General features: G+C 42.0%; 1 protein-coding gene across 1 annotated transcript; it reads right to left on the minus strand.

The window, feature by feature from the left end:
- Window positions 1-1,953: 1,953 nt before the first annotated feature.
- LOC139394163 (zinc finger protein ZFP2-like) lies at window positions 1,954-10,073 on the minus strand. Its single transcript, XM_071142202.1, has 2 exons — window positions 9,781-10,073; window positions 1,954-4,115 (listed from the first exon to the last, which is right to left on the minus strand). The coding sequence occupies exons 1-2, from the start codon at window positions 9,971-9,973 to the stop codon at window positions 3,067-3,069; spliced, it is 1,242 nt and encodes a 413-aa protein (XP_070998303.1). The 5' UTR covers window positions 9,974-10,073; the 3' UTR covers window positions 1,954-3,066.
- Window positions 10,074-20,266: the final 10,193 nt, after the last annotated feature.

Genomic DNA, 20,266 nt, shown 5'->3' on the forward strand with positions numbered 1-20,266 from the left:
ACCCTACAGAAAGTATCTAATACTAACTAACCCTACAGAAAGTATCCAATACTAACTAACCCTACAGAAAGTATCTAATACTAACTAACCCTACAGAAAGTATCCAATACTAACTAACCCTACAGAAAGTATCTAATACTAACTAACCCTACAGAAAGTATCCAATACTAACTAACCCTACAGAAAGTATCCAATACTAACCCTACAGAAAGTATCCAATACTAACCCTACAGAAAGTATCCAATACTAACCCTACAGAAAGTATCTAATACTAACTAACCCTACAGAAAGTATCCAATACTAACCCTACAGAAAGTATCCAATACTAACCCTACAGAAAGTATCTAATACTAACTAACCCTACAGAAAGTATCCAATACTAACCCTACAGAAAGTATCTACTACTAATATGGATGTTTAGTTTGGTAACTCCACCAGACATGCAGTATGATGTTAATCACCAATGACTCCTCTAAGAGCTCTCTCTCTCTCACCATGACTCCTCTAAGAGCTCTCTCTCTCTCTCACCAACGACTCCACTAAGAGCTCTCTCTCTCTCACCAACGACTCCTCTAAGAGCTCTCTCTCTCTCTCTCTCTCACCAACGACTCCTCTAAGAGCTCTCTCTCTCTCTCACCAACGACTCCTGTAAGAGCTCTCTCTCTCTCACCAACGACTCCTCTAAGAGCTCTCTCTCTCACCAATGACTCCTCTAAGAGCTCTCTCTCTCACCAATGACTCCACTAAGAGGTCTCTCTCTCACCAATGACTCCTCTAAGAGCTCTCTCTCTCACCAATGACTCCACTAAGAGCTCTCTCTCTCACCAATGACTCCACTAAGAGCTCTCTCTCTCACCAACGACTCCACTAAGAGCTCTCTCTCTCTCTCTCACCAATGACTCCTCTAAGAGCTCTCTCTCTCACCAACGACTCCTCTAAGAGCTCTCTCTCTCACTAATGACTCCTCTAAGAGCTCTATCTCACCAACGACTCCTCTAAGAGCTCTCTCTCTCTCACCAACGACTCCTCTAAGAGCTCTCTCTCACCAACGACTCCTCTCAGAGCTCTCTCTCTCTCACCAACGACTCCTCTAAGAGCTCTCTCTCACCAACGACTCCTCTCAGAGCTCTCTCTCTCTCACCAACGACTCCTCTAAGAGCTCTCTCTCACCAACGACTCCTCTAAGAGCTCTCTCTCTCTCACCAACGACTCCACTAAGAGCTCTCTCTCTCACCAACGACTCCTCTAAGAGCTCTCTCTAACCAACGACTCCTCTAAGAGCTCTCTCTAACCAACGACTCCTCTAAGAGCTCTCTCTCTCACCAACGACTCCTCTAAGAGCTCTCTCTCTCACCAACGACTCCTCTAAGAGCTCTCTCTAACCAACGACTCCTCTAAGAGCTCTCTCTCTCACCAACGACTCCTCTAAGAGCTCTCTCTCACCAACGACTCCTCTAAGAGCTCTCTCTAACCAACGACTCCTCTAAGAGCTCTCTCTCTCTCACCAACGACTCCTCTAAGAGCTCTCTCTAACTAACGACTCCTCTAAGAGCTCTCTCTCTCACCAACGACTCCTCTAAGAGCTCTCTCTCACCAACGACTCCTCTAAGAGCTCTCTCTCACCAACAACTCCTCTAAGAGCTCTCTCTAACCAACGACTCCTCTAAGAGCTCTCTCTCTCACCAACGACTCCTCTAAGAGGTCTCTGTCCTCTGAATGTTCCCGAGGGTGATTTAGGGCTGTTGTCAAGGCTTCCATTGTTAACATTCTAGAGCCCTTTCTTTCTGTCCAGACGAGCGGCAGAATGGATCGTGGTTAACCACAGGATCAGGGACTTAACACAGGAAGAGTTACGATGTCACCGTGTTTCTCCCAACTTCCCCAATGTACCACAACATAGAGACACATCCCCAAAGCAACATTAAGCAGATATACATGACACATTACAGCAGATTACACTATTTAAAACAACACATTTTATTCTCAAGTTAAAGTCAAATAGGTAGAATAGTGAAAGATCCCCAATCATTGTAGATTTAAGGTTAGCAATATTAAGCAGATGTGACAATACAGGTGACAGTATATAAACAATATGTTTTACTCTCAACAACAGATGACAGTACATGGAAATTAGCTTGAAAACTGCTCATTTCTTTCTGTGATGCCTTTTAAAATGTTCCTTCCCGGGGACTTGGTTTGTCCCACAATGCACTGCCAAAGTCACAGTAAAATTCCTTGTATGCTATTTCCTATCTCACTCTAGTTGTGTTCTGATGAGGGTGTCCCTGATGAATTTACTCACACAGAAGGGGTCCCAGGCCCCAAACAGTCTGAGAACCAACTGTTCTAACTAATGATCAGGGACTTCTGTTGCTCAGAAGATACGGTCCACCAACTTCTCTGTTAAATCTGAAGTCCAGCAGTTCAGTCATGTCTTATTCACCAAGAAGTCTCCTCTTACAGGTGGAAGCTAGTCTCTCTGTGTGTCTTACGTCATCGCTGTCTCTCTGTGTCTTACGTCAGGGCTCATCATGTCATCGCTGTCTCTCTGTCTCTGTGTCTTACGTCAGGGCTCATCATGTCATCGCTGTCTCTGTCTCTGTGTCTTACGTCAGGGCTCATCATGTCATCGCTGTCTCTCTGTGTCTTACGTCAGGGCTCATCATGTCATCGCTGTCTCTGTGTCTTACGTCAGGGCTCATCATGTCATCGCTGTCTCTATGTCTTACGTCAGGGCTCATCATGTCATCGCTGTCTCTCTGTGTCTTACGTCAGGGCTCATCATGTCATCGCTGTCTCTCTGTGTCTTACGTCAGGGCTCATCATGTCATCGCTGTCTCTCTGTGTCTTACGTCAGGGCTCATCATGTCATCGCTGTCTCTCTGTGTCTTACGTCATCGCTGTCTCTCTGTGTCTTACGTCAGGGCTCATCATGTCATCGCTGTCTCTCTGTGTCTTACGTCAGGGCTCATCATGTCATCGCTGTCTCTCTGTCTCTTACGTCAGGGCTCATCATGTCATCGCTGTCTCTCTCTGTACTCTGTGTGTTTCAAGGCCTGCATGCTTTTACAGCTGTTGCTCATTACAGAAGAACATTTCTCCCTGCACGTGAACGGCGATCTGATGTCTCCTCAGCCGGACCATGGTGATGAATCCTTTCTGACAGTCAGGACAGTGGTAAGGTCTCTCCCCTGTGTGTATCATCATGTGCTGCGTCAGATTGCAGCTCACACTAAACCCTTTACCACAGACAGTACACCGGTAGGGTTTCTCCCCCGTGTGGCTCCTCATGTGTGTCTGGAGATGACCCAGGACAGAGAAACACCTTCCACACTCAGTACAGCGGTGGGGTTTATACCCTGTGTGGATCCTCATGTGATTGGTTAGATTGGTTGCTCCTGCGAACCCTCTGCCGCAGACAGAACAGCGGTAGGGTTTCTCCCCTGTGTGGATTCTCATGTGTAACCTCAGAGCATTATTCTTAGTGAAACACTTACTGCAGAACTGACAAGTAAACTGAGCATCGATGTGAGCTTGAACGTGATCTTTTATCGCCTCTAACTCAACCTGTTTTCCACACACCCCACAGACACGTTCTCTCATCTTGGTGTGCATTCTCACATGTTTAAAGAAATAGCTTTTCATGAGAAACATTTTCCCACACACCTTACAGCGACTCTTAGAGGGAGAACTAGGATGGATCGACTTCACTGCAGAGACGGGCTGAGAAGCACTGGGTGTCTCTAATAGTTGGCGGTCCTCTGTAGTTCCTCTTTTCAACTGTTCATATGAGGTGCTGGTACTCTGGGTCTGGTAGAGATGTGAGGGCTGAGGTGGATCCTGATTACAGTCACTTTGCACACAAGCGGAAGTGAATATGAACTCTGTGGTGTCAGACTCCTGACCTTCCCCCAGACTGGTCCAGAGTTCCTGTTGTTCCTCTTTAATGTGTACGGGCTGTGGATCCTCCTGCCCCAGACTGTGGATCCTCCTGCTCCAGACTGTGGATCCTCCTGGCCCAGACTGTGAATCCTCCTGCCCCAGACTGTGGATCCACTCCTCCTGCTCAGAGGGAACTTCTTCTCCACAGGCTGGGAGCTGCTGCAGCTGGGTGTCTGGAAGGAAGGAAGCAGAGACAGAGATCAGAACATACACTGGGCCAGGTATTCCCAAACGGAAGTACGCCAAATAAAAATGTGATTCCCATTTTCAAACAGTCCATTTATATTTTCCAACGGGGCTCTACATTTGGGTGAATTTTTTTTCCTTCTCTCGCCTAAGTAGCCTCGTTACACTGACAAAAATAGCTAAATAACAACAAAATGTCAAATACAGGTGGCCCAGTCAAGTAATTAACCTCCAATCACATTAACCAGATGGTCCAGTCAAGTAATTAACATCCAATCACATTAACCAGGTGGCCCAGTCAAGTAATTAACATCCAATCACATTAACCAGGTGGCCTAGCCAAGTAATTAACATCCAATCACATTAACCAGGTGGCCTAGCCAAGTAATTAACATCCAATCACATTAACCAGGTGGCCTAGCCAAGTAATTAACCTCCAATCACATTAACCAGGTGGCCGAGCCAAGTAATTAACCTCCAATCACATTAACCAGGTGGCCGAGCCAAGTAATTAACCTCCAATCACATTAACCAGGTGGCCTAGCCAAGTAATTAACCTCCAATCACATTAACCAGGTGGCCTAGCCAAGTAATTAACCTCCAATCACATCAATCAGGTGGCCGAGCCAAGTAATTAACATCCAATCACATTAACCAGGTGGCCTAGTCAAGTTATTAACCTCCAATCACATCAATCAGGTGGCCGAGCCAAGTAATTAACATCCAATCACATTAACCAGGTAGCCTAGTCAAGTAATTAACATCCAATCACATTAATCGTTACTCTCTCGCGGTAATTCCACTAACGGTCTGTATGGAGCCAAACGTAGCTGCTGCTCATGTTGGCATCTGTACTGATGGTGCAAAAGCCATGACAGGGAGACATAGTGGAGTGGTAACGCGCCTGCAAGCAGTTGCACCTGACGCCACCTGGGTAGACTGCAGTATCCCCCTAGAGGCTCTTGGGTACACTGCGGCATCCCCCTAGAGGCTCTTGGGTATACTGCAGCATCCCCCGAGAGGCTCTTGGGTACACTGCAGCATCCACCGAGAGGCTCTTGGGTACACTGCAGCATCCACCTAGAGGCTCTTGGGTACACTGCAGCATCCACCTAGAGGCTCTTGGGTACACTGTAGCATCCACCGAGAGGCTCTTGGGTACACTGCAGCATCCACCGAGAGGCTCTTGGGTACACTGCAGCATCCCCCTAGAGGCTCTTGGGTACACTGCAGCATCCACCGGGAGGCTCTTGGGTACACTGTAGCATCCACCGAGAGGCTCTTGGGTACACTGCAGCATCCACCTAGAGGCTCTTGGGTACACTGCAGCATCCACCGGGAGGCTCTTGGGTACACTGTAGCATCCACCGAGAGGCTCTTGCTGCCAAGGGAACGCCTGACAGCTTGAAAGACGTTTTGGACACCACAGTGAAAATGGTTAACTTTGTTAAAGCAAGACCCCTGAACTCTCGTATATTTTCTGCACTTTGCAATGATATGGGCAGCGACCATGTAACCGTTTTACAACATACAGAAGAGCGCTGATTATCAACGGGGAAAGTATTGGCACGTTTTTTATTTTTTTATTGAGAGACGAGATTAAAGTTTACTGACCATAATTTTCACTTGTCTGACCGCTTGATGATGACGAGTTTCTCACACGACTGGCCTTTCTGGGTGATGTTTTTTCTCCCCTGAATGATCTGAATCTGAGATTACAGGGACTCTCTGCAACTATATTCAATGTGCAGGACAAAACTGAGGCTGATTAAGAAGTTGGAGCTCTTCTCTGTCTGCATTAACAACACACAGATCTTTCCATCACTGCAGGATTTTGTGTGTAAATTAACTCGAGCTAACGGACAATGTCAAATGTAATATCAAATCAAATCAAATTTTATTTGTCACATACACATGGTTAGCAGATGTTAATGCGAGTGTAGCGAAATGCTTGTGCTTCTAGTTCCGACAATGCAGTAATAACCAACAAGTAATTCCAAAACTACTGTCTTGTACACAGTGTGAGGGGATATAGCGAAGCATCAGAGTTACAGATGACACAAACTGGATTCGTTATCCCTTTCATGCCCTGCCTCAAGTCCACTGAACAAGAGAGCCTCATCAAAATTGCAACAAGCAGTTCTGTGAAAATTGGATTTAATCAGAAGCCACCGGCAGATATCTGAATAGGGCTGCGCTCAGAGTATCCTGCCTTGGCAAATTGCGCTGTTAAGACACTGATGCCCTTTGCAACCACGTACCTATGTGAGAGTGGATTCTCGGCCCTCACTAGCATGACAACTAAATACAGGCCACTGTGTGTGGAAAATGATTTCAGACAGACACTCTCTCCAATGCAACCCAACATTGCAGAGTTATGTGCATCCTTTCAAGCACATTAACCTGTCGTGAGTTATTCACCATTTGATGAACAAATAAGGTTTCATATGTAAGATGGTTAAATAAAGAGCAAAATTATTGATTATTATTATATTATTATTTGTGCCCTGGTCCTATAAGAGCTCTTGGTCACTTCCCACGAGCCGGGTGGTGACATAAACACACTCATTCTTATGTGTAATAAATGTATCGTATTGTGTGTGTGTGTGTGTGTGGCAGGCTTACAATGATGGTAAAATACATTTGAGAGTGCTCTGACCCTGGTGCTAGAGGGGGTACAGCTGACCCTGGTGCTAGAGGGGGTACAGCTGACCCTGGTGCTAGAGGGGGTACAGCTGACCCTGGTGCTAGAGGGGGTACGCTGACCCTGGTGCTAGAGGGGGTACAGCTGACCCTGGTGCTAGAGGGGGTACACTGACCCTGGTGCTAGAGGGGGTACAGCTGACCCTGGTGCTAGAGGGGGTACAGCTGACCCTGGTGCTAGAGGGGGTACGCTGACCCTGGTGCTAGAGGGGGTACAGCTGACCCTGGTGCTAGAGGGGGTACAGCTGACCCTGGTGCTAGAGGGGGTACAGCTGACCCTGGTGCTAGAGGGGGTACAGCTGACCCTGGTGCTAGAGGGGGTACAGCTGACCCTGGTGCTAGAGGGGGTACGCTGACCCTGGTGCTAGAGGGGGTACAGCTGACCCTGGTGCTAGAGGGGGTACGCTGACCCTGGTGCTAGAGGGGGTACAGATGACCCTGGTGCTAGAGGGGGTACAGCTGACCCTGGTGCTAGAGGGGGTACGCTGACCCTGGTGCTAGAGGGGGTACGCTGACCCTGGTGCTAGAGGGGGTACAGCTGTCCCTGGTGCTAGAGGGGGTACAGCTGACCCTGGTGCTAGAGGGGGTACAGCTGACCCTGGTGCTAGAGGGGGTACAGCTGACCCTGGTGCTAGAGGGGGTACAGCTGACCCTGGTGCTAGAGGGGGTACAGCTGGAGGTTGAATGTTTGACAGGGTACAGGACTATAAACAGTTAGGGAACCAGTGCACTAAGCCAACCATGTACTCTAAAAGGAGTGTAGGTCAGCCTACCAGTACTCCTTAAGGGCCAGGGACCTGGTTATTGTCAGAAGTAGACAAGCTCTGGCAGACAAAACAGACAAACGCTCCATCGATATGGTTCTAAATACATAGCCCTTTCACATCACGTCAAAATCCAGAATATACTGTCCAGTGTTTTAACAGCTTTATTAGTGGCAGTAGTTTTCAAGGACATGTTTCTGGCTGCGTTCCGTTACACACAGTCATTCTGAGCTAGATAGACAATTAGCACCGGTGGTCTCCTCTGTTTTATGTAAACACCGTTGTAACACGGAGATGTGGCTGTGTGGGAACACTTACCTTATAAAGGTGTATAGTAATAGAGCTCCACAGTGGAGGTGTCATAATACCCATAAAACCTAGCGGTTAAACAGGGAAATGGTTCCAATCATTTCCCCCCATAGGGGATTTTAGAAACAATTCAATTAAGGGCTGTGTTTCGTATGTCCTTACCCTGGCGTGACCTTTTAATAACCAGGTAAATCGCTCTCGGACAAGGTGACTTTTATCAAATGAGGGCTGTGCTTCGTGTGTCCTTACCCTGGCGTGACCTTTTAATAACCAGGTAAATCGCTCTCGGACAAGGTGACTTTTATCAAATGAGGGCTGTGTTTCGTATGTCCTTACCCTGGCGTGACCTTTTAATAACCAGGTAAATCGCTCTCGGACAAGGTGACTTTTATCAAATGAGGGCTGTGCTTCGTGTGTCCTTACCCTGGCGTGACCTTTTAATAACCAGGTAAATCGCTCTCGGACAAGGTGACTTTTATCAAATGAGGGCTGTGTTTCGTGTGTCCTTACCCTGGCGTGACCTTTTAATAACCAGGTAAATCGCTCTCGGACAAGGTGACTTTTATCAAATGAGGGCTGTGTTTCGTATGTCCTTACCCTGGCGTGACCTTTTAATAACCAGGTAAATCGCTCTCGGACAAGGTGACTTTTATCAAATGAGGGCTGTGTTTCGTGTGTCCTTACCCTGGCGTGACCTTTTAATAACCAGGTAAATCGCTCTCGGACAAGGTGACTTTTATCAAATGAGGGCTGTGCTTCGTGTGTCCTTACCCTGGCGTGACCTTTTAATAACCAGGTAAATCGCTCTCGGACAAGGTGACTTTTATCAAATGAGGGCTGTGTTTCGTATGTCCTTACCCTGGCGTGACCTTTTAATAAACCAGGTAAATCGCTCTCGGACAAGGTGACTTTTATCAAATGAGGGCTGTGTTTCGTGTGTCCTTACCCTGGCGTGACCTTTTAATAACCAGGTAAATTGCTCTTGGACAAGGTGACTTTTATCCACTTATTCATCTCTATTTACTCTCACATTCTAAAACGCTAGTTAGCATCAGAGTAGACATCCATTGAAGACGACAAATCCCTGCAGGTCATCTCTAGCTGACACCTTTTGCTAACAGGTATTGTGTCCATTTAATACTTGCACAAGACAATTCACAGAATTGTCACTTGACAGAAATGTCCTTAATTTATTAGAAACATTAGAAAGTAAATCCAGAAATGTTTACCTTTGCCTTGATTAGGCAGTCTCATCCAGATCATCATGGCATTTGTGCTTAATGATAGCCACATTAGCAACGAATTAGCGTTTCATTTGGTAGGGTAGATACAGGCAAGTCACACGAAACACAGCCCTTAATTTAAATGTTTCTAAAATCCACTATGGGAAACATTGTGGAAAAACAATTGGAACCATTTCCTTTTTTTGACTGCTAGGTTTTATGGGTATTATGACTCACACTGTGGTACTCTATTTAACCTTATGCTTTTTGAAAAAGTATTTATTTCTGATATAAAAGATAAGTTCCTTGTTTCCAAAACCGTATCCCAAGCTATGTTTGTTCTCGTTCAGACCGAACAACAAAACTCATCAATAGGCACTGCTGATCTGGGATCTGAAGTTAATTAGCGTCTATGAACGGGGAAACACTACATTAACTCTGGGCACATTTACAGAAAGCATCTCAGAGCAGCAGTGCTGATCTGGGATCTGTCGATATAATCTAATGGGAAAACGGATCCCAGATCAGATACTCCTACTCTGAGATGCTTTGTGGATAAGGGCCCTGGTCCACTGAGGGGGCGACGGCGTCTAGAAGCTAACGAACATCTACCTACTAACAATGTAAACATACCTAGAAAATCATTCACAAACCTGCTCTATATAACTTTATTTCTGGTTTAATAGTGATATCGAGCAGCTTCTGTAGACGGCTGTTCCTCTCTTCCGAGCGGGACATCTCGTCCTGATACTCGGCTATCGTTTTCTCCACGACCCGGAATATCTCTTCGGCAGCAGCTGCTAATCTCTGGTTGAAAAACGACCGTAATAGTTCTATTCTAGACATTTTAAACTTCGTAGTGAATAGCTAAATTAATCTTATAAACTAGCAGCGTATTCTATGCGTTTAGAAAACAGGACGTAGAGTCAACGTCACTTCCGGTTTTGGGCTTCAAAATAAAAGCACTCATCGGAAAACTATGTAAAATAGAGAGAGTAATGTTAATTTCTAAGCAATGGCTGATATTATTATATAATACGTAATTAAAATAGATTAAATAATTATTGTAACACTAACATTTTAGTACAATTGACTGTTATTAGCTGTCGCACAATACAAGTGGAGTGATTAAAGGTGAGAGAGGCAGGTTGAGGTGGCCAGGGTCAGAGTAGTGCTGGAGACGTGGTATGTTGAGGTGACCAGGGTCAGAGTAGTGCTGGAGACGTGGTATGTTGAGGTGACCAGGGTCAGAGTAGTGCATGAGATGTGGTATGTTGAGGTGACAAGGGTTGTTGGCCTGAAGTAGGATCAGATAGGGTTAAAGTAGTGGAATAAGGTTTGTTATCTCTAGTGGAATAAGGTCAGTCCTCTAGTGGAATAAGGTCTGTCCTCTCTAGTGGAATAAGGTCCGTCCTCTCTAGTGGAATAAGGTCCGTCCTCTCTAGTGGAATAAGGTCTGTCCTCTCTAGTGGAATAAGGTCTGTCCTCTCTAGTGGAATAAGGTCTGTCCTCTCTAGTGGAATAAGGTCTGTCCTCTTGAGGAATAAGGTCTGTTCTCTTGTGGAATAAGGTCTGTCCTCTCAAGTGGAATAAAGTCTGTCCTCTTGTGGAATAAAGTCTGTCCTCTTGTGGAATAAAGTCTGTCCTCTTGTGGAATAAAGTCTGTCCTCTAGTGGAACAAGGTCTGTCCTCTCAGGTCGTTGGCCTGGGGTAGGATTAGATGGGGTTAAAGTAGTGGAATAAGGTGGTGGGTTTTAATGAGGGCTAGTTGGTACCATCACGGCTACAAAATCATCCCCAGCTTCCAATTGGCTCATTCATCCCCCCTCCTCTCGCCTGTAACTATTCCCCAGGTCATTGCTGTAAATGAGAATGTGTTCTCAGTCAACTTACCCTGTAAAATAAGGCTTAATTAAAACATTTAAATGTATATTGTATTTTTCCCGTTTGCCTTTTTCCGTCACAAAGTTGAATGGGTTTATACTATAGTTCAGTTGGTGGCGGTAATGCAACATATTGGATGCCAACCGCCGTTAAACTCCACCGAAGAAGAAGAACGTCCTGCTTGGTCTTCTCTGAGAGGAAGAGGCGAAGCTGGGACCAAAATCTGTCTTCTCCAGTAGGTGGCGTTGTTTCCGCTCACCAAGCGAGGAGTTTTTTTTATGGAGATCAATGACAGAGTGTCGAATATGGTTGACAAAAAATGTAATGGCTTATTTGCTCGAATAGACGTATCGTAATGATTAGGTTTCTATGCGGGTACTGATATAAGTAGGACACGTGACATCCCGGCAACTTTGAGAAAAAAAAACACTTGATATCGAAGTTGTGCCTGGTCGTCACTAGTTACCACCGCCACAAAGTCCTAAATCTCACCTATCAATATAATGGATCATATGTGGTCCACTTCCCAAGCGTTCCCACAAGTCTCGCAATGCAGCGCCTCTGGTTTTAGAAACTGATTTTAAAAATGCAAAGGTCTGGGGTTTACGAAACAATGTGAAGCACAAGGCCTTATTTTAATTTGCTAAACAACTTCGGGAAAAATATAGATATTTTTTAGGAGTCGCGCTCAAATTCTGCTGATTCCAACTTCTGAACGCTCCGCTGGGGTCATTACACTGTAAAATACCTCTGGTGGTAATATTCTACACTCGGACTGTGACCCCTTTGGTTACTTTATTTATCCTGTCATCAGTTACAATGATATTACACTCATTACTGTAAACTTCTAGGGGTACCAAACCAAACATGAGAATGATGAGTTACAATGACATTATGCTCATTACTGTAAACTTCTAGGGGTATCACACCAAACATGAGAATGATGAGTTACAATGACATTATGCTCATTACTGTAAACTTCTAGGGGTATCACACCAAACATGAGAATGATGAGTTACAATGACATTACGCTCATTACTGTAAACTTCTAGGGGTACCACACCAAACATGAGAATGATGAGTTACAATGACATTACGCTCATTACTGTAAACTTCTAGGGGTACCACACCAAACATGAGAATGATGAGTTACAATGACATTTCGCTCATTACTGTAAACTTCTAGGGGTACCACACCAAACATGAGAATGATGAGTTACAATGACATTACGCTCATTACTGTAAACTTCTAGGGGTACAACACCAAACATGAGAATGATGAGTTACAATGACATTACGCTCATTACTGTAAACTTCTAGGGGTACCACACCAAACATGAGAATGATGAGTTACAATGACATTACGCTCATTACTGTAAACTTCTAGGGGTACCACACCAAACATGAGAATGATGAGTTACAATGACATTATGCTCATTACTGTAAACTTCTAGGGGTACCACACCAAACATGAGAATGATGAGTTACAATGACATTTACGCTCATTACTGTAAACTTCTAGGGGTACCACACCAAACATGAGAATGATGAGTTGCAATGACATTTCGCTCATTACTGTAAACTTCTAGGGGTACCACACCAAACATGAGAATGATGAGTTGCAATGACATTACGCTCATTACTGTAAACTTCTAGGGGTACCACACCAAACATGAGAATGATGAGTTACAATGACATTTCGCTCATTACTGTAAACTTCTAGGGGTACCACACCAAACATGAGAATGATGAGTTACAATGACATTACGCTCATTACTGTAAACTTCTAGGGGTACAACACCAAACATGAGAATGATGAGTTACAATGACATTACGCTCATTACTGTAAACTTCTAGGGGTACCACACCAAACATGAGAATGATGAGTTACAATGACATTACGCTCATTACTGTAAACTTCTAGGGGTACCACACCAAACATGAGAATGATGAGTTGCTTGAATCTGTAGAGAAACATATATTTCATTGGTTATCTAAATGTCCCAATTCGTTATTATGGGGGTGCCACAGGGTTCAATTCTTGGGCCGACTCTCTTCTCTGTATACATCAATGAGGTCGCTCTTGCTGCTGGTGAGTCTCTGATCCACCTCTACGCAGACGACACCATTCTGTATACTTCCGGCCCTTCTTTGGACACTGTGTTAACAACCCTCCAGGCAAGCTTCAATGCCATACAACTCTCCTTCCGTGGCCTCCAATTGCTCTTAAATACAAGTAAAACTAAATGCATGCTCTTCAACCGATCGCTACCTGCACCTACCCGCCTGTCCAACATCACTACTCTGGACGGCTCTGACTTAGAATACGTGGACAACTACAAATACTTAGGTGTCTGGTTAGACTGTAAACTCTCCTTCCAGACCCATATCAAACATCTCCAATCCAAAGTTAAATCTAGAATTGGCTTCCTATTTCGCAACAAAGCATCCTTCACTCATGCTGCCAAACATACCCTTGTAAAACTGACCATCCTACCAATCCTTGACTTTGGCGATGTAATTTACAAAATAGCCTCCAATACAATACTCAACAAATTGGATGCAGTCTATCACAGTGCAATCCGTTTTGTCACCAAAGCCCCATATACTACCCACCATTGCGACCTGTACGCTCTCGTTGGCTGGCCCTCGCTTCATACTCGTCGCCAAACCCACTGGCTCCATGTCATCTACAAGACCCTGCTAGGTAAAGTCCCCCCTTATCTCAGCTCGCTGGTCACCATAGCATCTCCCACCTGTAGCACACGCTCCAGCAGGTATATCTCTCTAGTCACCCCCAAAACCAATTGTTTCTTTGGCCGCCTCTCTTTCCAGTTCTCTGCTGCCAATGACTGGAACAAACTACAAAAATCTCTGAAACTGGAAACACTTATCTCCCTCACTAGCTTTAAGCACCAACTGTCAGAGCAGCTCACAGATTACTGCACCTGTACATAGCCCACCTATAATTTAGCCCTATCAACTACCTCTTTCCCAACTGTATTTAATTTATTTATTTATTTTGCTCCTTTGCACCCCATTATTTTTATTTCTACTTTGCACATTCTTCCATTGCAAAACTACCATTCCAGTGTTTTACTTGCTATATTGTATTTACCTTGCCACCAAGGCCTTTTTTGCCTTTACCTCCCTTCTCACCTCATTTGCTCACATTGTATATAGACTTGTTTATACTTTATTATTGACTGTATGTTTGTTTTACTCCATGTGTAACTCTGTGTTGTTGTATCTGTCGAACTGCTTTGCTTTATCTTGGCCAGGTCGCAATTGTAAATGAGAACTTGTTCTCAACTTGCCTACCTGGTTAAATAAAGGTAAAATAAATAAAATAAATAAATACAATTATTGATAGGAGGGGACTTTAACATTATTATAAATAATTCATCTGATAGATGGCCCCCAGGTAGGCCAACCAATCATAATTTGGGTTTAATACTTTTTTACGGAAAAGTTTGATCTTACTGATATATGGAGAGAGAGGTTTCTGCCCGACAGATCATTCGCTTGGAGTAACAAAACAGGTTCCAGACACAATAATGACTACAAGATATTAGCCTTACTACTTGCACAAATAATTAAAGAAGTCCTGGATGCAGTCATTGATGAAACACAGGCTGGCTTTATTAGTAGACATATTTCTAACAATAACAGACTAGTATTAGACAAGCTTGACTACTCAGACCTGAGAACAGTGGATAGCTTCGTATTATTTTTATTGACTACTCAGACCTGATAACAGTGGATAGCTTCGTATTATTTTTATTGACTACTCAGACCTGAGAACAGTGGATAGCTTCGTATTATTTTTATTGACTACTCAGTCCTGATAACAGAGGATAGCTTCGTATTATTTTTATTGACTACTCAGACCTGAGAACAGTGGATAGCTTCGTATTATTTTTTATTGACTACTCAGACCTGATAACAGTGGATAGCTTCGTATTATTTTTATTGACTACTCAGACCTGATAACAGAGGATAGCTTCGTATTATTTTTATTGACTACTCAGAACTGATAACAGAGGATAGCTTCGTATTATTTTTATTGACTACTCAGACCTGATAACAGTGGATAGCTTCGTATTATTTTTATTGACTACTCAGACCTGATAACAGTGGATAGCTTCATATTATTTTTATTGACTACTCAGACCTGATAACAGTGGATAGCTTCGTATTATTTTTATTGACTACTCAGACCTGATAACAGTGGATAGCTTCGTATTATTTTTATTGACTACTCAGACCTGATAACAGTGGATAGCTTCATATTATTTTTATTGACTACTCAGACCTGATAACAGAGGATAGCTTCGTATTATTTTTATTGACTACTCAGACCTGATAACAGAGGATAGCTTCATATTATTTTTATTGACTACTCAGACCTGATAACAGAGGATAGCTTCGTATTATTTTTATTGACTACTCAGACCTGATAACAGTGGATAGCTTCGTATTATTTTTATTGACTACTCAGACCTGATAACAGTGGATAGCTTCGTATTATTTTTATTGACTACTCAGACCTGATAACAGTGGATAGCTTCGTATTATTTTTATTGACTACTCAGACCTGATAACAGAGGATAGCTTCGTATTATTTTTATTGACTACTCAGACCTGATAACAGAGGATAGCTTCATATTATTTTTATTGACTACTCAGACCTGATAATAGAGGATAGCTTCGTATTATTTTTATTGACTACTCAGACCTGATAACAGTGGATAGCTTCGTATTATTTTTATTGACTACTCAGACCTGATAACAGTGTATAGCTTCGTATTATTTTTATTGACTACTCAGACCTGATAACAGAGGATAGCTTCGTATTATTTTTATTGACTACTCAGACCTGATAACAGAGGATAGCTTCGTATTATTTTTATTGACTACTCAGACCTGCTAACTGAGGATAGCTTCGTATTATTTTTATTGACTACTCAGACCTGATAACAGTGGATAGCTTCGTATTATTTTTATTGACTACTCAGACCTGATAACAGAGGATAGCTTCGTATTATTTTTATTGACTACTCAGACCTGAGAACAGAGGATAGCTTCGTATTATTTTTATTGACTACTCAGACCTGATAACAGTGGATAGCTTCGTATTATTTTTATTGACTACTCAGACCTGCTAACTGAGGATAGCTTCGTATTATTTTTATTGACTACTCAGACCTGATAACAGAGGATAGCTTCATATTATTTTTATTGACTACTCAGACCTGATAATAGAGGATAGCTTCGTATTATTTTTATTGACTACTCAGACCTGATAACAGTGGATAGCTTCGTATTATTTTTATTGACTACTCAGACCTGATAACAGTGTATAGCTTCGTATTATTTTTATTGACTACTCAGACCTGATAACAGAGGATAGCTTCGTATTATTTTTATTGACTACTCAGACCTGATAACAGAGGATAGCTTCGTATTATTTTTATTGACTACTCAGACCTGCTAACTGAGGATAGCTTCGTATTATTTTTATTGACTACTCAGACCTGATAACAGTGGATAGCTTCGTATTATTTTTATTGACTACTCAGACCTGATAACAGAGGATAGCTTCGTATTATTTTTATTGACTACTCAGACCTGATAACAGAGGATAGCTTCATATTATTTTTATTGACTACTCAGACCTGATAATAGAGGATAGCTTCGTATTATTTTTATTGACTACTCAGACCTGATAACAGTGGATAGCTTCGTATTATTTTTATTGACTACTCAGACCTGATAACAGTGTATAGCTTCGTATTATTTTTATTGACTACTCAGACCTGATAACAGAGGATAGCTTCGTATTATTTTTATTGACTACTCAGACCTGATAACAGAGGATAGCTTCGTATTATTTTTATTGACTACTCAGACCTGATAACAGTGGATAGCTTCGTATTATTTTTATTGACTACTCAGACCTGAGAACAGAGGATAGCTTCGTATTATTTTTATTGACTACTCAGACCTGATAACAGTGGATAGCTTCGTATTATTTTTATTGACTACTCAGACCTGCTAACTGAGGATAGCTTCGTATTATTTTTATTGACTACTCAGACCTGATAACAGAGGATAGCTTCATATTATTTTTATTGACTACTCAGACCTGATAATAGAGGATAGCTTCGTATTATTTTTATTGACTACTCAGACCTGATAACAGTGTATAGCTTCGTATTATTTTTATTGACTACTCAGACCTGATAACAGAGGATAGCTTCGTATTATTTTTATTGACTACTCAGACCTGATAACAGAGGATAGCTTCGTATTATTTTTATTGACTACTCAGACCTGATAACAGAGGATAGCTTCGTATTATTTTTATTGACTACTCAGACCTGATAACAGTGGATAGCTTCATATTATTTTTGTAAAGCATTTGACACAGTAGAGCATCAGTTCCTCTTCCACTCCCTTGAGACATTTGGCTTTGGGGATTTTTTCTGTAAGGCTATTAAAACTCTCAATACGAATGGTAACAGCTCTATCAAACTGAAACATGGCCCCTCACCTAGATTTGAGTTGAAGAGAGGAACTAGGTCAAGTTGTCCTATCTCACTGTATCTGTTTTTATTAATCACACAACTTCTTACAAATGATTTAAATAGTCCAGTACAAGGTATTTCCATAGATGGTAAAGAAATTATTATAAGCCAGCTGGCTGACGATACTACACTTGTTCTGAAAGACACTAGTCAGATGACCAATTCAAACAATGTGATGTGTCATTTATTATGTCTTGACATGAATACATGTGAACTCATGGCTGTCAAAGATTGTGACATATGATGGTTTTCCAGTGAAAGAATATATTACACATTTAGGTATAACCGTCACTAAGGATCAGAAGTCTACAGGCTTACTACATTTTAACCATCTTATTCTTTTATAAACAGAAGGAGCTAAATCAATGGCTACAGAGGGACTTCTCTTTAAAAGGAAGAGTCCTAATAATCAAGGCTGAAGGTATCTCTAGACTAACATACGCTATCTTTATATCTTGACGGTAAAATCAGCAAGGAGATAGAACAGATGCTTTTCAACTTTCTGTGGAGAAACCGTACCCTAGGAAAGCTGTTGTAATGAACACATGAGAATGGTGGGTTGAATTTTCTGGACTTTACTACCTTAAATAATACTTTTGAGATCAATTGGATAAAACAATTCCTAAGAAGACCCACTTCTATGTGGAACTGTACTCCTGTGTTCTCTGCTTTCGGTGGCCTTGATGTCCTGTTGGTTTGGAATTAGAATATTGTCAAAGTTCTAGTGAAACTCTCTGTTTTTCATCAGCATGTTTTCTAGTGAAACTCTCTGTTTTTCATCAGCATGTTTTCTAGTGAAACTCTCTGTTTTTCATCAGCATGTTTTCTAGTGAAACTGTCTGTTTTTCATCAGCATGTTTTCTAGTGAAACTCTCTGTTTTTCATCAGCATGTTTTCTAGTGAAACTCTCTGTTTTTCATCAGCATGTTTTCTAGTGAAACTCTCTGTTTTTCATCAGCATGTTTTCTAGTGAAACTCTCTGTTTTTCATCAGCATGTTTTCTAGTGAAACTCTCTGTTTTTCATCAGCATGTTTTCTAGTGAAACTCTCTGTTTTTCATCAGCATGTTTTCTAGTGAAACTCTCTGTTTTTCATCAGCATGTTTTCTAGTGAAACTCTCTGTTTTTCATCAGCATGTTTTCTAGTGAAACTCTCTGCTTTTCATCAGCATGTTTTCTAGTGAAACTCTCTGCTTTTCATCAGCATGTTTTCTAGTCATGGTCCTTAATTAATAAGCACAGATTTTATATATGGAATAATCGGGACATATTGTATAAAAATACTTGTTTGTTTTTAGAATATTGGTTCTGAAATAATATGCTATTGGTTAGCCAACTGGTAAATTCAGAGGGTATTTTACTTAGTTATAAGGAATTCTTATTCCTTTACAAGGTCCCTGTAACACCTAAAAGTGTTGTGATTGTTTTAGATGCCATTCCCTCTGGTGTTGCTGTATTATTCAGGAACCTGACCCCGTCAAGACCTGACCCCGTCAAGACCTGACCCCGTCAAGACCTGACCCTCAGAACATACCTATGATTAACCATGTTCACTCATCAGCAGGAGAGATTAGTTTTTCTGTTGGTCTGTTCAACAACAATAGAACTATAGGAACCTTGTTTCAACAGGATGTTGCATCAATACCTTATGGCATGTTGGTCCATTCAACAACAATAGAACTATAGGAACCTTGTTTCAACAGGATGTTGCATCAATACCTTATGGCATGTTGGTCCATTCAACAACAATAGAACTATAGGAACCTTGTTTCAACAGGATGTTGCATCAATACCTTATGGCATGTTGGTCCATTCAACAACAATAGAACTATAGGAACCTTGTTTCAACAGGATGTTGTATCTATTCCTTATGTCATGCCATATTGGAACGGTTTTATTGATCATGTCTGTTGGAAAAAAGTTTGGATATTGCCACACACATACCTACTTATTAACAAAATTAAGGAAGTTTCTTTAAAAATTATTAATAAATATTATCCTGCCAACCACCATATCATGAAGAAATGTTAAGAAAATATAAATTCAAATGGTACCTTTTGTAATGACCACCCAGAAACAGTGTTGTATCTTTTGTAATGACCACCCAGAAACAGTGTTGTATCTTTTGTAATGACCACCCAGAAACAGTGTTGTATCTTTTGTAATGACCACCCAGAAACAGTGTTGTACCTTTTGTAATGACCACCCAGAAACAGTGTTGTACCTTTTGTAATGACCACCCAGAAACAGTGTTGTACCTTTTGTAATGACCACCCAGAAACAGTGTTGTATCTTTTGTAATGACCACCCAGAAACAGTGTTGTATCTTTTGTAATGACCACCCAGACACAGTGTTGTATCTTTTGTAATGACCACCCAGAAACAGTGTTGTATCTTTTGTAATGACCACCCAGAAACAGTGTTGTATCTTTTGTAATGACCACCCAGAAACAGTGTTGTATCTTTTGTAATGACCACCCAGAAACAGTGTTGTATCTTTTGTAATGACCACCCAGAAACAGTGTTGTACCTTTTGTATTGACCACCCAGAAACAGTGTTGTATCTTTTGTAATGACCACCCAGAAACAGTGTTGTACCTTTTGTAATGACCACCCAGAAACAGTGTTGTATCTTTTGTAATGACCACCCAGAAACAGTGTTGTAT

Source organism: Oncorhynchus clarkii, unplaced genomic scaffold, assembly GCF_045791955.1.
Source record: "Oncorhynchus clarkii lewisi isolate Uvic-CL-2024 unplaced genomic scaffold, UVic_Ocla_1.0 unplaced_contig_2184_pilon_pilon, whole genome shotgun sequence".
Classification (NCBI taxonomy): Eukaryota; Metazoa; Chordata; class Actinopteri; order Salmoniformes; family Salmonidae; genus Oncorhynchus; species Oncorhynchus clarkii.

What these genes read in the sequence shown, in the direction of transcription:
- LOC139394163 (XM_071142202.1), bottom strand. Translation starts at nt 9,973, where the DNA reads ATGTCTAGAATAGAACTATTACGGTCGTTTTTCAACCAGAGATTAGCA. An exon ending in AATAAAGTTATATAGAGCAG is followed by an intron (nt 4,116 to 9,780) that starts GTTTGTGAATGA and finishes CCTTCCTTCCAG; the next exon opens with ACACCCAGCTGCAGCAGCTC.